Source organism: Crinia signifera, chromosome 1 (assembly GCF_055691185.1).
Source record: "Crinia signifera chromosome 1, ASM5569118v1, whole genome shotgun sequence".
NCBI classification, from domain to species: Eukaryota; Metazoa; Chordata; class Amphibia; order Anura; family Myobatrachidae; genus Crinia; species Crinia signifera.
The window spans coordinates 477,923,610-477,940,880 of NC_139217.1; the positions used below are offsets into that span (position 1 = coordinate 477,923,610).

General features: G+C 51.0%; 1 protein-coding gene across 1 annotated transcript in view; it reads right to left on the bottom strand.

Annotated features, from left to right (window-relative positions):
* The window catches only part of LOC146024700 (transmembrane protein 8B-like), a 52,200-nt gene extending 35,368 nt beyond the window's left edge, over positions 1 to 16,832 (bottom strand). The window contains exons 1-5 of the mRNA XM_083155468.1: positions 16,701 to 16,832; positions 7,234 to 7,367; positions 4,295 to 4,566; positions 2,546 to 2,898; positions 1,297 to 1,393 (exon numbers count right to left, since the gene is read on the bottom strand). Coding sequence (XP_083011594.1) covers positions 1,297 to 1,393; positions 2,546 to 2,898; positions 4,295 to 4,566; positions 7,234 to 7,268 — 757 coding nt within the window. The 5' untranslated portion in view covers positions 7,269 to 7,367; positions 16,701 to 16,832. The remainder of the gene's footprint in view (positions 1 to 1,296; positions 1,394 to 2,545; positions 2,899 to 4,294; positions 4,567 to 7,233; positions 7,368 to 16,700) is intronic.
* Between the last annotated feature and the right edge of the window lie 439 nt (positions 16,833 to 17,271).

Genomic DNA, 17,271 nt, shown 5'->3' on the forward strand with positions numbered 1-17,271 from the left:
TATAACAGATGGACACCCCAAATATTATCATACACTACCGCCCCCCCCCCCCCCCCCGGCTCTATATATAATATAACAGATGGACACCCCAAATATTATCATACACTCCCCCCCCCCCCCTGGCTCTATATATAATATAACAGATGGACACCCCAAATATTATCATACACTACCCCCCCCCCCGGCTCTATATATAATATAACAGATGGACACCCCAAATATTATCATACACTACCCCCCCCCCCGGCTCTATATATAATATAACAGATGGACACCCCAAATATTATCATACACTACCCCCCCCCCCCCGGCTCTATATATAATATAACAGATGGACACCCCAAATATTATCATACACTACCCCCCCCCCCCCCCCGGCTCTATATATAATATAACAGATGGACACCCCAAATATTATCATACACTACCCCCCCCCCCGGCTCTATATATAATATAACAGATGGACACCCCAAATATTATCATACACTACCCCCCCCCCCCCGGCTCTATATATAATATAACAGATGGACACCCCAAATATTATCATACACTACCCCCCCCCCCCCCCGGCTCTATATATAATATAACAGATGGACACCCCAAATATTATCATACACTACCCCCCCCCCCCCCCGGCTCTATATATAATATAACAGATGGACACCCCAAATATTATCATACACTACCCCCCCCCCCCCCCCTGGCTCTATATATAATATAACAGATGGACACCCCAAATATTATCATACACTACCCCCCCCCCCCCCGGCTCTATATATTATATAACAGATGGACACCCCAAATATTATCATACACTACCCCCCCCCGGCTCTATATATAATATAACAGATGGACACCCCAAATATTATCATACACTACCCCCCCCCCCCCGGCTCTATATATAATATAACAGATGGACACCCCAAATATTATCATACACTACCCCCCCCCCCGGCTCTATATATAATATAACAGATGGACACCCCAAATATTATCATACACTACCCCCCCCCCCCCCCCGGCTCTATATATAATATAACAGATGGACACCCCAAATATTATCATACACTACCCCCCCCCCCCCCCCCGCTCTATCTATAATATAACAGATGGACACCCCAAATATTATCATACACTACTCCCCCCCCCCCCCGGCTCTATGTATAATATAACAGAAGCCGGCACCTAGACAACGCCGTGCGCAGGGAGTTGTACCCACACCGGATGGTGCTTAGGGCCCCTGTGGCTCTGTCAGGATCAGGATCTAGGAGAACACTTTATGTGATGACTACGCACCTGTCTGGCAGCTTATAGACGCGTTATCCCCAGAGATCAGGGGGACACCGTGGTTCAGACACCCAAACACAGTCAGGTTCTCACCTTGCACAGAGGACTGATAGGAAGATACAGAGGAGAGAAAATGGTAATATCACTGAAATACAGCAACACATGTGTGCCATACGTGTGCCACGCCACACCAATCACAGATCTCAGTCATACGTGTGCCCCTCCACCCCAACCACAGATCTCTACCTCAGTCATACGTGTGCCCCTCCAGACCAACCAGAGATCTCTACCTCAGTCATACGTGTGCCCCTCCACACCAACCACAGATCTCAGTCATACGTGTGCCCCTCCACCCCAACCACAGATCTCTACCTCAGTCATACGTGTGCCCCTCCAGACCAACCAGAGATCTCTACCTCAGTCATACATGTGCCCCTCCACACCAATCATGGATCTCTACCTCAGTCATACGTGTGCCCCTCCACACCAACCAGAGATCTCTACCTCAGTCATACATGTGCCCCTCCACACCAATCACGGATCTCTACCTCAGTCATACGTGTGCCCCTCCACACCAACCACAGATCTCAGTCATACGTGTGCCCCTCCACACCAACCACAGATCTCTGTCTCAGTCATACGTGTGCCCATCCACACCAACCAGAGATCTCTACCTCAGTCATATGTGTGCCCCTCCACACCAATCACAGATCTCTACCTCACTCATACATGTGCCCCTCCACACCAACCAGAGATCTCTACCTCAGTCATACGTGTGCCCCTCCACACCAATCACAGATCTCTACCTCAGTCATACATGTGCCATTCCACACCAATCACAGATCTCTACCTCAGTCATACATGTGCCATTCCACACCAATCACAGATCTCTACCTCAGTCATACGTGTGCCCCTCCACACCAATCACAGATCTCTACCTCAGTCATACGTGTGCCCATCCACACCAATCGCAGATCTCTACCTCAGTCATACGTGTGCCCCTCCACACCAATCACAGATCTCTACCTCAGTCATACGTGTGCCCCTCCACACAAACCACAGATCTCTACCTCAGTCATACGTGTGCCCCTCCACACCAACCAGAGATCTCTACCTCAGTCATACGTGTGCCCCTCCACACCAATCACAGATCTGTACCTCAGTCATACGTGTGCCCCTCCACACCAATCACAGATCTCAGTCATACGTGTGCCCACCCAAACCAACCACAGATCTGTGCCCTGATCCTGCTACTCACAGCGTTGAGTCGCACCTCCAGGTTCAGCACCCCTCCACTATCCAGCACCGGCAATAGATTGATGCTGAACACGGCTGGTCGGTCAGGAGGTACAGAAACATTGGGTCCAAAGAATATATAGAAGTGAACTGAGAAGGTGTCCAGCTCATTCCTCAGTGTAGGCCGTATGGGCCAACAGGAAGGCAGGAGGATGGTGCTGTCACCCCAGGACATGTTAGCAGCTGACAGAGAAAGCCCTGCAGAAGGTAGACCTTCTAAGGAAGCCAGTCCCCCAGCAGCTCCAAAGGATTGAGGCATGTTTAGAGAAGAGCTGGGACTTGTGGAAGATCGAGAGAGACCTGGGCGGGAACAGTCTACAACAAGAAAAAGGCAATCACAATGGGAAGGAGAACCGATCCTTACCCCTCCAGCTTATTCATGCTCGATCACAATGAGAATGAAGATGAATATTCAATCTCCCCATGCGTGGCTAATTAGCCCCAGAATATCAGTGAGTATGTCAATAGGTCATCTCTTCCCTCAGTTCTGTTCCTCTTTCATACCAGAAGATCCCAATGAGAATGACATCAGGTTACCAGACCACAGCCTCCAAGCCCAGCTCTCTCATACCAGAACATACCAATCAGAATGACAACAGGTTACAGCCTCCAAGCCTGGACCACTCACATCAGACATCCCAATAAGAATCACAGCAGGTTATCAAACCACATCCTCCAAGCCCGGCTCTCTCACACCAGAAGATACCATTGAGAATGGCAACAGGTTACCAGACCCCAAGTCTTGTCACACAAGAACATCCCAATCAGAATGATAACAGGTTACAGCCTCCAAGCCTGGACTTCACACAACAGAACATCGCAATGAGAATGACACCAAGTTATTGAACCACAAGCCTGGCTCTCACACTAAAAGACCCCAATGAGAGTGACATCAGGTTACCAGCCTCCAAGCCCAGCTCTCTCACACCAGAACATCCTAATGAGAAGGACAACAGGTTACCAGCCTCAAAGCCTGGCTCTCTAGAAGACCCGAATGAGAATGATAACAGGTTACTTAACCCCCCTCCCCCACCCCAGCCCGACTCTCTCCCATCAGAACATCCCAATGAGAATTACATAAGGCTATCAGGCCCAAACCCTGGCTCTCACACCAGAAGATCCCAATGAGAAGGACAACAGGTTACCAGCCCCCAAGTCCGGCTCTCTCACACCAGAAGATCCCAATGAGAAGGACAACAGGTTACCAGCCCCCAAGTCCAGCTCTCTCACACCAGAAGATCCCAATGAGAAATACAACAGGTTACCAGCCCCCAAGTCCAGCTCTCTCACACCAGAAGATCCCAATGAGAAGGACAACAGGTTACCAGCCCCCAAGTCCAGCTCTCTCACACCAGAAGATCCCAATGAGAAGGACAACAGGTTACCAGCCCCCAAGTCCGGCTCTCACATACCAGAAGATCCCAATGAGAAGGACAACAGGTTACCAGCCCCCAAGACTGGATCTCTCAAACCCGAACATCCCAATGAGAAGGACAACAGGTTACCAGCCACTAAGACTGGATCTCTCACACCAGAACATCTCAATGAGAAGGACAACAGGTTACCAGCCACTAAGACTGGATCTCTCACACCAGAACATCTCAATGAGAATGATATCAGGTTATAAAAACCCCAAGCGCTGCTCTCATATACCAGAAGATCCCAATGACAACAGGATACCAGACCCTAAGGCCGGCTCCTTTGTACCCACCTTGAAGCTGTGTAGTCAGCTGGAAATAGATGGCAGTGCCTGATATTCCGGTTCTTTCCACCAAAACATAATACCAGTGCTGCCATAATGGCAGAGCCAGAACCAGCTGGCATACGGTGGGGCTGGCGCAGTCCTGGCTGGAAGAGTTGTGTAGAGGAGGAGCTTTGGCACGAAGTCTCAGGAGAAGGGGACATCTTTCAATAGAGCGCAGTCCAAGACGACATCCGAGGAGACTGACCTGCAGTCCCAGGGTGAACTGAGGAATAAAGACCCTGGAAGTGCGGGAGATCAGAGATAATATGTAATAGTGTGTGGCCAACATCACACTGTTCATACAAATCACACATATAGTTGCATGTGATTTGCGGTACAAAAAATAGCACTTAGATTTCCCTATATTGGGAAAGAGACGCATCTGACTATACACACACATGTGACTATACACACATGTGGCTATACACACACATGTGACTATACACACACATGTGACTATACACACATGTGACTATACACACGTGACTATATACACACATGTGACTATACACACACATGTGACTATACACACACACACATGTGACTATACACACGTGACTACACATGTGACTATACACACACGTGACTATACACACACATGTGACTATACACACATGTGACTATACACACGTGACTATACACACACACATGTGACTATACACACACACATGTGACTATACACACATGTGACTATACACACGTGACTATACACACACATGTGACTATACACACGTGACTATACACACACACATGTGACTATACACACACATGTGACTATACACACATGTGACTATACACACGTGACTATACACACACATGTGACTATACACACACATGTGACTATACACACATGTGACTATACACACGTGACTATACACACACATGTGACTATACACACACATGTGACTATACACACATGTGACTATACACACGTGACTATACACACACATGTGACTATAGACACACATGTGACTATACACACATGTGACTATACACACGTGACTATACACACATGTGGCTCTTCATGCATTCATCCGGGTAGTGCTACTGGAGAAAGGACCGACCTGCGTGGGAGCGTGGAGAGTATTTCTGTATATATGTTGTGTGACAGATATGTGCGTGTACAGATGGAGCCACTGCCATCTATCCCTATAATAGGATTACTCTGCTAATCCCCTACTCTATTGTTCTATGTATTGTATTGCAGCTGAGAACAATAGGAATAGCCATGGCCTAAAGGCCCCATACATTAGTCCGACTTGTCCTAGGGACAAGTCGGACCTGATTTCCCCTGCAGCTCCCCGGGAGGGGGAAGCACGATTAGGCACTTGATGTGCCAAGGTTTGCATATGATAAATCGCATGGATTTATCATATGCAGTCCCCGCGGAGCTGCAGGAGGAGGGAGCCGTGCAAGGGACGGCAGCGGGCGGGGGATGCCGGCTAATTGAGAGCCGAGCAGGGAGAGGCAACATAGGGACCCGGGCAGGAGGAAGCTGTTGCGGTGGGGTGACAGCGGGAGGCTAGCAGGGAGAACTTGATGACATGACGCTGGCTGCCGGGCAGCGCCGCAGCGGCGGGAGCCGGGAGGAACAGATAACTTGGAAAAAAACGCCCATAGAGATGACTAGCAAGCCATTGATTGGCTGAGAACTCTCTCAGCCAATCGACTTTGTTCTTTGGCACCTTGATAAAGTGGTGACACCAGCCACGAAACGTTGGTTTTACTAGCCTGGCTTGGGTCTTTATTTTGCGAGTGCCGCCGTCCCTCTACATTACTGCATTTACCTGGCTCACTGTTGTGCGTACAGGTCTGGAAGGCACCGCACTGCTTCAGCTGCTACTTTTGAATACCATCCCTGCTGGGACCTATTGCCCATAGAGTGCCGCCACAGATACACTATATATATATATTTATTATTACTGCTTGAATAAAAATTTTGAGGGGGTAGATGGGGGAAGCTGTCCCCGGGTGCTGAGAGGAGGGGGGGTACCTGTCAGCCCGAGGTCGGAGGGGATGATGTGCGCTGCTGCTGTACCTCCCCCCGCAGCCGCGAAGTTCCTCCGGCGAATGGACAGTCAGTGGCGGGGGTCCCTCCAGCACATGGGAACTAGTACTAGTTCCCATGTGCTGGAGGGACCCCCGACACTTACTGTCCATTCGCCGCAGGAACTTCGCGGCTGCGGGGGGAGGTACAGCAGCAGCGGCGCACATCATCCCCTCCGACCTCAGGCTGACAGGTACCCCCCTCAACACCCGCAGGGACCCCCCGCCTCCCGCAGCAGCTGGGCACACATCATCCCCTCCAACCTCAGGCTGACAGGTACCCCTCAGCACCCGCAGGGACCCCCCTCCTCCCGCAGCAGCTGGGCACAGCTTCCCCAGTGCTGCACGCTGTGGACCCGCTACGGGACCATTTACACCGCCATTTACACAAGTTTCTTGAAGGGTTTCATTGTACAGAGGAAAAGCAAGTTCTAAATACACAATACTGTCAATGGCTATTATTCTGGTTCACTTGCAAAGTCAAATTCCTTCTCAAATGGACAAAACCATGTGCACTGCAGGTGGGGCAGATGTAACAGGTGCAGAGAGAGTTAGATTTGGGTGAGTTATTCTGTTTCTGTGCAGGGTAAATATTGACTGCTTTATTCTTACACTGCAATATAGATCCCCCTTTGAAGTAAAAACCCCACCCAAATCTAACTCTCTCGGCACAAGTTACATCTGCCCCACCTGCAGTGCACATGGTTTTGTCCATTTGAGAAGGAATTTGCTTTTGCGAGTGAATCAGAATAAGGGCCAATGTCCTGGGAGCAGAACACGGTAAAGGTTCCCTATAATGGTCACATACTGTACTGGAGGTAAGTTCCCCGCATCACACAGGAACAGATGGGATTACTCACTTGTACAATGCTGAGCGATTGTGAGCTGGTAGCATCTGCTCTGTGATGTACCCCGGGTACAGGACTGGCACCCCAACTGCCCTCTGCACAATGAGCTGTGGCTGAAAGAGGTACTGACACTCATCGTGTAACCCCTGCACGCACAACAAGAGGGGGGTGACATCAGAGAGGGAAAGTGACATCATAGGAAGAGAGATAGTAGTGACATCAGTGAGAGAGAGAGTGTAAGAGACACAAGAGACATCAGAATGAGAAAAAGAGAGAGAGATCAGTGACATCAGAGAGGGAAAGTGACATCAGAGGAAGAGAGAGAAGTGACAGAAAGATAGTAGTGACATCAGCGAGAGAGAGAGAGTGTGAGAGACATCAGAACGAGAAAGAGAGAGAAAGCAGTGACATCAGAGAAAGGTGACATCAGAATTAGACAGATATAGTAGTGACATCAGAGAGACAAAAAGAGAAAGAAAAATGACATCAGAGAGCAAGAGATTGATAGCATGAGAAAGGGAGAGACGTGACATCACAGAGAGAGGTGACATCAGAGAGAGAGACGTGACATCACAGAGAGAGAAGTGACATCAGTGCCACCCTCCCCCACCCATGTCACAAACACCACCATAGACACCTGGAGCAGCAGGACTGGCACAGGAAGATGCCCACTTATCAGTAAATACGTGTGGGTGTTTGGGGGTTACCTACACTGTATGACCGGGATGGCAGCAGACATCGGAGATGACCCTGTTCCTGCCAGCAGCTGCTTCCCCTGTTGTTTCTACGGGAGATGAGATGCTGCATCCTATGGGCTGCACAGATCACATATAGCAGGAAATGGATCTTCTAGAACCCTCCCCGATCTGACAATGGCTGATGTGCATGTGTGGTCAGCGAGGATGCATTGTACACCAGCACTACACTGAGTGAGCCCGTGGCAGAGACACGGGGTACCCCAGCACTACACTGATCACATCGCGGGGACGCAGGGTACCCCAGCGCTACACTGATCACATCGCGGGGACGCAGGGTACCCCAGCGCTACACTGAGCACATTGCGGGGAAGCAGGGTACCCCAGCACTACACTGAGCACATGATGGGGTACCCCAGCACTACACTGATAACATTATGGGAATGCAGGGTACCCCAGTACTATACTGAGCACATGATGGGGTACCCCAGCACTACACTGAGTGAGCCCGTGGCAGAGACACGGGGTACCCCAGCACTACACTGAGCACATGATGGGGTACCCCAGCACTACACTGAGCACATCGCGGGGACGCAGGGTACCCCAGCGCTACACTGAGCACATCGCGGGGACGCAGGGTACCCCAGCGCTACACTGAGCACATCGCGGGGACGCAGGGTACCCCAGCACTACACTGATCACATCGCGGGGACGCAGGGTACCCCAGCACTACACTGAGCACATGGCGGGGACGCAGGGTACCCCAGCGCTACACTGAGCACATCGCGGGGATGCGGGGTACCCCAGCGCTACACTGAGCACATCGCGGGGATGCGGGGTACCCCAGCACTACACTGAGCACATGGCGGGGACGCAGGGTACCCCAGCACTACACTGAGCACATGGCGGGGACGCGGGGTACCCCAGCACTACACTGAGCACATTGCGGGGACGCAGGGTACCCCAGCGCTACACTGAGCACATCGCGGGGTACCCCAGCACTACACTGAACACATCACGGGGTACCCCAGCACTACACTGAGCACATGGCGGGGACGCGGGGTACCCCAGCACTACACTGAGCACATGGCGGGGACGCGGGGTACCCCAGCACTACACTGAGCACATGGCGGGGACGCGGGGTACCCCAGCACTACACTGAGCACATGGCGGGGACGCGGGGTACCCCAGCGCTACACTGAGCACATGGCGGGGACGCAGGGTACCCCAGCACTACACTGAGCACATCGCGGGGTACACCAGCACTACACTGAGCACATCGCGGGGTACACCAGCACTACACTGAGCACATCGCGGGGTACACCAGCACTACACTGAACACATCACGGGGTACCCCAGCACTACGCTGATAACATTATGGGGACGCAGGGTACCCCAGCACTACACTGAGCACATCACAAGGACGCGGCATCAGTGACATCAGAGAGACATATCAGTAACGGAGAGAGACAGTGTGATGGCAGAGAGACAGCTCAGTAAAAGATGCAGAGACAACATGACACCAGAGAGAGACAGCTCAGTCACAGAGACAGAGAGAGACAGCTCAGTCACAGAGACAGAGAGAGACAGCTCAGTCACAGAGACAGAGACACAGCTCAGTCCCAGAGACAGCTCAGTCACAGAGGGACAGCTCAGTCACAGAGAAAGAGAGAGACAGCTCAGTCACAGAGACAGAGAGAGACAGCTCAGTCACAGAGACAGAGAGAGACAGCTCAGTCACAGAGACAGAGAGAGACAGCTCAGTCACAGAGACAGAGACACAGCTCAGTCCCAGAGACAGCTCAGTCACAGAGGGACAGCTCAGTCACAGAGAAAGAGAGAGACAGCTCAGTCACATAGACAGAGAGAGACAGCTCAGTCACAGAGACAGAGAGAGACAGCTCAGACACCGAGACAGAGAGAGACACAGCTCAGTCACAGAGGGACAGCTCAGTCACAGAGGGACAGCTCAGTCACAGAGAAAGAGAGAGACAGCTCAGTCACAGAGACAGAGAGAGACAGCTCAGTCACAGAGACAGAGAGAGACAGCTCAGTCACAGAGACAGAGAGAGACAGCTCAGACACCGAGACAGAGAGAGACAGCTCAGTCACAGAGGGACAGCTCAGTCACAGAGGGACAGCTCAGTCACAGAGAAAGAGAGAGACAGCTCAGTCACAGAGACAGAGAGAGACAGCTCAGTCACAGAGACAGAGAGAGACAGCTCAGTCACAGAGAAAGAGAGATACAGCTCAGTCACAGACAGAAAGAGACACAGCTCAGTAACAGATATAAAGAGACAGCCCAGTCAAAGAGATATAAAGAGACAGCTCAGTCACAGAGACAGAGAGACAGCTCAGTCACAGAGACAGAGAGAGACAGCTCAGTCACAGAGACAGAGAGAGACAGCTCAGTCACAGAGACAGAGAGAGACAGCTCAGTCACAGAGACAGAGAGAGACAGCTCAGTCACAGAGACAGAGAGAGACACAGCTCAGTCACAGAGACAGAGAGAGACAGCTCAGTCACAGAGACAGAGAGAGACAGCTCAGTCACAGAGACAGAGACACAGCTCAGTCACAGAGAAAGAGACAGCTCAGTCACAGAGACAGAGAGAGACAGCTCAGTCACAGAGACAGAGAGAGACAGCTCAGTCACAGAGACAGAGAGAGACAGCTCAGTCACAGAGACAGAGAGAGACAGCTCAGTCACAGAGACAGAGAGAGACAGCTCAGTCACAGAGACAGAGAGAGACAGCTCAGTCACAGAGACAGAGAGAGACAGCTCAGTCACAGAGAAAGAGAGATACAGCTCAGTCACAGACAGAAAGAGACAGCTCAGTAACAGATATAAAGAGACAGCCCAGTCAAAGAGATATAAAGAGACAGCTCAGTCACAGAGACAGAGAGACAGCTCAGTCACAGAGACAGAGAGAGACAGCTCAGTCACAGAGACAGAGAGAGACAGCTCAGTCACAGAGACAGAGAGACAGCTCAGTCACAGAGACAGCTCAGAGACAGAGAGAGACAGCTCAGTCACAGAGACAGAGAGACACAGCTCAGTCACAGACAGAAAGAGACAGCTCAGTCACAGAGACAGAGAGAGACACAGCTCAGTCACAGAGAGACAGCTCAGTCACAGAGAAAGAGAGAGACAGCTCAGTCACAGAGACAGAGAGAGACAGCTCAGTCACAGAGACAGAGAGAGACAGCTCAGTCACAGAGACAGAGACACAGCTCAGTCCCAGAGACAGCTCAGTCACAGAGGGACAGCTCAGTCACAGAGAAAGAGAGAGACAGCTCAGTCACATAGACAGAGAGAGACAGCTCAGTCACAGAGACAGAGAGAGACAGCTCAGACACCGAGACAGAGAGAGACACAGCTCAGTCACAGAGACAGAGAGAGGCAGCTCAGTCACAGAGACAGAGAGAGACAGCTCAGACACCGAGACAGAGAGAGACACAGCTCAGTCACAGAGGGACAGCTCAGTCACAGAGGGACAGCTCAGTCACAGAGAAAGAGAGAGACAGCTCAGTCACAGAGACAGAGAGAGACAGCTCAGTCACAGAGACAGAGAGAGACAGCTCAGACACCGAGACAGAGAGAGACACAGCTCAGTCACAGAGGGACAGCTCAGTCACAGAGGGACAGCTCAGTCACAGAGAAAGAGAGAGACAGCTCAGTCACAGAGACAGAGAGAGACAGCTCAGTCACAGAGACAGAGAGAGACAGCTCAGTCACAGAGAAAGAGAGATACAGCTCAGTCACAGACAGAAAGAGACACAGCTCAGTAACAGATATAAAGAGACAGCCCAGTCAAAGAGATATAAAGAGACAGCTCAGTCACAGAGACAGAGAGACAGCTCAGTCACAGAGACAGAGAGAGACAGCTCAGTCACAGAGACAGAGAGAGACAGCTCAGTCACAGAGACAGAGAGAGACAGCTCAGTCACAGAGACAGAGAGAGACAGCTCAGTCACAGAGACAGAGAGAGACACAGCTCAGTCACAGAGACAGAGAGAGACAGCTCAGTCACAGAGACAGAGAGAGACAGCTCAGTCACAGAGACAGAGACACAGCTCAGTCACAGAGAAAGAGACAGCTCAGTCACAGAGACAGAGAGAGACAGCTCAGTCACAGAGACAGAGAGAGACAGCTCAGTCACAGAGACAGAGAGAGACAGCTCAGTCACAGAGACAGAGAGAGACAGCTCAGTCACAGAGACAGAGAGAGACAGCTCAGTCACAGAGACAGAGAGAGACAGCTCAGTCACAGAGACAGAGAGAGACAGCTCAGTCACAGAGAAAGAGAGATACAGCTCAGTCACAGACAGAAAGAGACAGCTCAGTAACAGATATAAAGAGACAGCCCAGTCAAAGAGATATAAAGAGACAGCTCAGTCACAGAGACAGAGAGACAGCTCAGTCACAGAGACAGAGAGAGACAGCTCAGTCACAGAGACAGAGAGAGACAGCTCAGTCACAGAGACAGAGAGACAGCTCAGTCACAGAGACAGCTCAGAGACAGAGAGAGACAGCTCAGTCACAGAGACAGAGAGACACAGCTCAGTCACAGACAGAAAGAGACAGCTCAGTCACAGAGACAGAGAGAGACACAGCTCAGTCACAGAGAGACAGCTCAGTCACAGAGAAAGAGAGAGACAGCTCAGTCACAGAGACAGAGAGAGACAGCTCAGTCACAGAGACAGAGAGAGACAGCTCAGTCACAGAGACAGAGACACAGCTCAGTCCCAGAGACAGCTCAGTCACAGAGGGACAGCTCAGTCACAGAGAAAGAGAGAGACAGCTCAGTCACATAGACAGAGAGAGACAGCTCAGTCACAGAGACAGAGAGAGACAGCTCAGACACCGAGACAGAGAGAGACACAGCTCAGTCACAGAGACAGAGAGAGGCAGCTCAGTCACAGAGACAGAGAGAGACAGCTCAGACACCGAGACAGAGAGAGACACAGCTCAGTCACAGAGGGACAGCTCAGTCACAGAGGGACAGCTCAGTCACAGAGAAAGAGAGAGACAGCTCAGTCACAGAGACAGAGAGAGACAGCTCAGTCACAGAGACAGAGAGAGACAGCTCAGACACCGAGACAGAGAGAGACACAGCTCAGTCACAGAGGGACAGCTCAGTCACAGAGGGACAGCTCAGTCACAGAGAAAGAGAGAGACAGCTCAGTCACAGAGACAGAGAGAGACAGCTCAGTCACAGAGACAGAGAGAGACAGCTCAGTCACAGAGAAAGAGAGATACAGCTCAGTCACAGACAGAAAGAGACACAGCTCAGTAACAGATATGAAGAGACAGCCCAGTCAAAGAGATATAAAGAGACAGCTCAGTCACAGAGACAGAGAGACAGCTCAGTCACAGAGACAGAGAGAGACAGCTCAGTCACAGAGACAGAGAGAGACAGCTCAGTCACAGAGACAGAGAGACAGCTCAGTCACAGAGACAGAGAGAGACAGCTCAGTCACAGAGACAGAGACACAGCTCAGTCACAGAGAAAGAGACAGCTCAGTCACAGAGACAGAGAGAGACAGCTCAGTCACAGAGACAGAGAGAGACAGCTCAGTCACAGAGACAGAGAGAGACAGCTCAGTCACAGAGACAGAGAGAGACAGCTCAGTCACAGAGACAGAGAGAGACAGCTCAGTCACAGAGACAGAGAGAGACAGCTCAGTCACAGAGAAAGAGAGATACAGCTCAGTCACAGACAGAAAGAGACAGCTCAGTAACAGATATAAAGAGACAGCCCAGTCAAAGAGATATAAAGAGACAGCTCAGTCACAGAGACAGAGAGACAGCTCAGTCACAGAGACAGAGAGAGACAGCTCAGTCACAGAGACAGAGAGAGACAGCTCAGTCACAGAGACAGAGAGACAGCTCAGTCACAGAGACAGCTCAGAGACAGAGAGAGACAGCTCAGTCACAGAGACAGAGAGACACAGCTCAGTCACAGACAGAAAGAGACAGCTCAGTCACAGAGACAGAGAGAGACACAGCTCAGTCACAGAGAGACAGCTCAGTCACAGAGAAAGAGAGAGACAGCTCAGTCACAGAGAAAGAGAGAGACAGCTCAGTCACAGAGACAGAGAGAGACAGCTCAGTCACAGAGAAAGAGAGATACAGCTCAGTCACAGACAGAAAGAGACAGCTCAGTAACAGATATAAAGAGACAGCCCAGTCAAAGAGATATAAAGAGACAGCTCAGTCACAGAGACAGAGAGACAGCTCAGTCACAGAGACAGAGAGAGACAGCTCAGTCACAGAGACAGAGAGAGACAGCTCAGTCACAGAGACAGAGAGACAGCTCAATCACAGAGACAGAGAGACAGCTCAGAGACAGAGAGAGACAGCTCAGTCACAGAGACAGAGAGACACAGCTCAGTCACAGACAGAAAGAGACAGCTCAGTAACAGATAGAAAGAGACAGCCCAGTAAAAGAGATATAAAGAGACAGCTCAGTCACAGAGACAGAGAGACAGCTCAGTCACAGAGACAGAGAGAGACAGCTCAGTCACAGAGACAGAGAGACAGCTCAGTCACAGAGACAGAGAGACACAGCTCAGTCACAGAGACAGAGAGAGTCACAGCTCCGTCACAGAGAAAGAGACAGCTCAGTCACAGAGAGAGACACAGCTCAGTCACAGAGACAGAGAGAGACAGCTCAGTCACAGAGACAGAGAGAGGCAGCTCAGTCACAGAGACAGAGAGAGACAGCTCAGTCACAGAGACAGAGAGATACGGCTCAGTCACAGAGACAGAGAGAGACAGCTCAGTCACAGAGACAGAGAGAGACAGCTCAGTCACAGAGACAGAGAGATACGGCTCAGTCACAGACATAAAGAGACAGCTCAGTAACAGAGACAGAGAGAGACAGCTCAGTCACAGAGACAGAGAGATACGGCTCAGTCACAGAGACAGAGAGAGACAGCTCAGTCACATAGACAGAGAGAGACTGCTCAGTCACAGAGACAGAGAGAGACAGCTCAGTAACAGAGACAGAGAGAGACAGCTCAGTCACAGAGAAAGAGAGAGACAGCTCAGTCACAGAGACAGAGAGAGACAGCTCAGTCACAGAGACAGAGAGAGACAGCTCAGTCACAGAGACAGAGAGAGACACGGCTCAGTCAGAGACAGAGAGAGACACAGCTCAGTCACAGAGACAGAGAAAGAGACAGCTCAGTCACAGAGACAGAGAGAGACAGCTCAGTCACAGAGACAGAGAGACACAGCTCAGTCACAGAGACAGAGAGAGACACAGCTCAGTCACAGAGACAGAGAGACACAGCTCAGTCACAGAGACAGAGAGAGACAGCTCAGTCACAGAGACAGAGAGAGACAGCTCAGTAACAGATATAAAGATACAGCCCAGTCACAGAGACAGAGAGAGACACAGCTCAGTCACAGAGACAGAGAGAGACACAGCTCAGTCACAGAGACAGAGAGACACAGCTCAGTCACAGAGAAAGAGAGAGACAGCTCAGTCACAGAGAGAGACAGCTCAGTCACAGAGACAGAGAGAGACACAGCTCAGTCACAGAGAAAGAGAAAGAGACAGCTCAGTCACAGAGACAGAGAGAGACACAGCTCAGTCACAGATACAGAGAGAGACACAGCTCAGTCACAAAGAAAGAGAGACACAGCTCAGTCACAGAGACAGAGAGACAGCTCAGTCACAGAGACAGAGAGAGACACAGCTCAGTCACAGAGACAGAGAGACAGCTCAGTCACAGAGACAGAGAGAGAGACAGCTCAGTCACAGAGACAGAGAGAGACAGCTCAGTCACAGAGACAGAGAGACACAGCTCAGTCACAGAGACAGAGAGACACAGCTCAGTCACAGAGACAGAGAGACAGCTCAGTCACAGAGACAGAGAGAGAGACAGCTCAGTCACAGAGACAGAGAGAGACAGCTCAGTCACAGAGACAGAGAGACACAGCTCATTCACAGAGACAGAGAGACACAGCTCAGTCACAGAGACAGAGAAAGACACAGCTCAGTCACATAGACAGAGATAGACAGCTCAGTCACATAGACAGAGAGAGACAGCTCAGAGACAGAGAGAGACAGCTCAGTCACAGAGACAGAGAGAGACACAGCTCAGTCACATAGACAGAGAGAGACAGCTCAGTCACATAGACAGAGAGAGACAGCTCAGAGACAGAGAGAGACAGCTCAGTCACAGAGACAGCTCAGTCACAGAGACAGCTCAGTCACAGAGAAAGAGAGAGACAGCTCAGTCACATAGACAGAGAGAGAGACACAGCTCAGTCACAGAGACAGAGAGAGACAGCTCAGTCACAGAGACAGAGAGAGACAGCTCAGTCACAGAGACAGAGAGAGACAGCTCAGTCACAGAGACAGAGAGAGACAGCTCAGTCACAGAGAGACAGCTCAGTCACAGAGAGACAGCTCAGTCACAGAGATAGGGAGAGACAGCTCAGTCACAGAGAGAGATAGACAGCTCAGTCACAGAGACAGAGAGAGACAGCTCAGTCACAGAGACAGAGAGAGACAGCTCAGTCACAGAGACAGAGAGAGACAGCTCAGTCACAGAGACAGAGAGAGACAGCTCAGTCACAGAGAGACAGCTCAGTCACAGAGAGACAGCTCAGTCACAGAGATAGGGAGAGACAGCTCAGTCACAGAGAGAGAGACAGCTCAGTCACAGAGATAGGGAGAGACAGCTCAGTCACAGAGAGAGAGACAGCTCAGTCACAGAGATAGGGAGAGACAGCTCAGTCACATAGAGAGCGCTGAGAACTGTTGGACCTTGATGGTGATCTTGCCCTCGTCTTTGGGTAGGTGGGCTGCCAGGAACCAGTCTCCCGGGAGGGGGCTGGTGATGTTGAACACCCCGGTTGTCCTGTTGGGTAAGGTCCATGTGAGTGTCAGTGTAAATGATCCTGGCACAGCTGTGTCCCGGGGGAAGTGGGCACTCAGCGGGTTGATGACTGGGGGCGCTCCAGGCCTGAAGTATCTGCAGAGAGGACAGAGGAGGCAGCATGATACATACACGGAGACACCTATAGAGGTCACCTATACCTATATAACCTGTACTAGGGCGGCACTACTATTAGCAGCCCCTACAGCCCTATCCTGACCTGAGTGTGAGGTGACCTCAGGGTGGGCGATAGTATATGATACATACATGGAGACACCTATGTACTAGGGCGGCACTACTATTAGCAGCCCCTACAGCCCTATCCTGACCTGAGTGTGAGGTGACCTCAGGATGGGCGATAGTATAGGATACATACACGGAGACACCTATGTACTAGGGCGGCACTACTATTAGCAGCCCCTACAGCCCTATCCTGACCTGAGTGTGAGGTGACCTCAG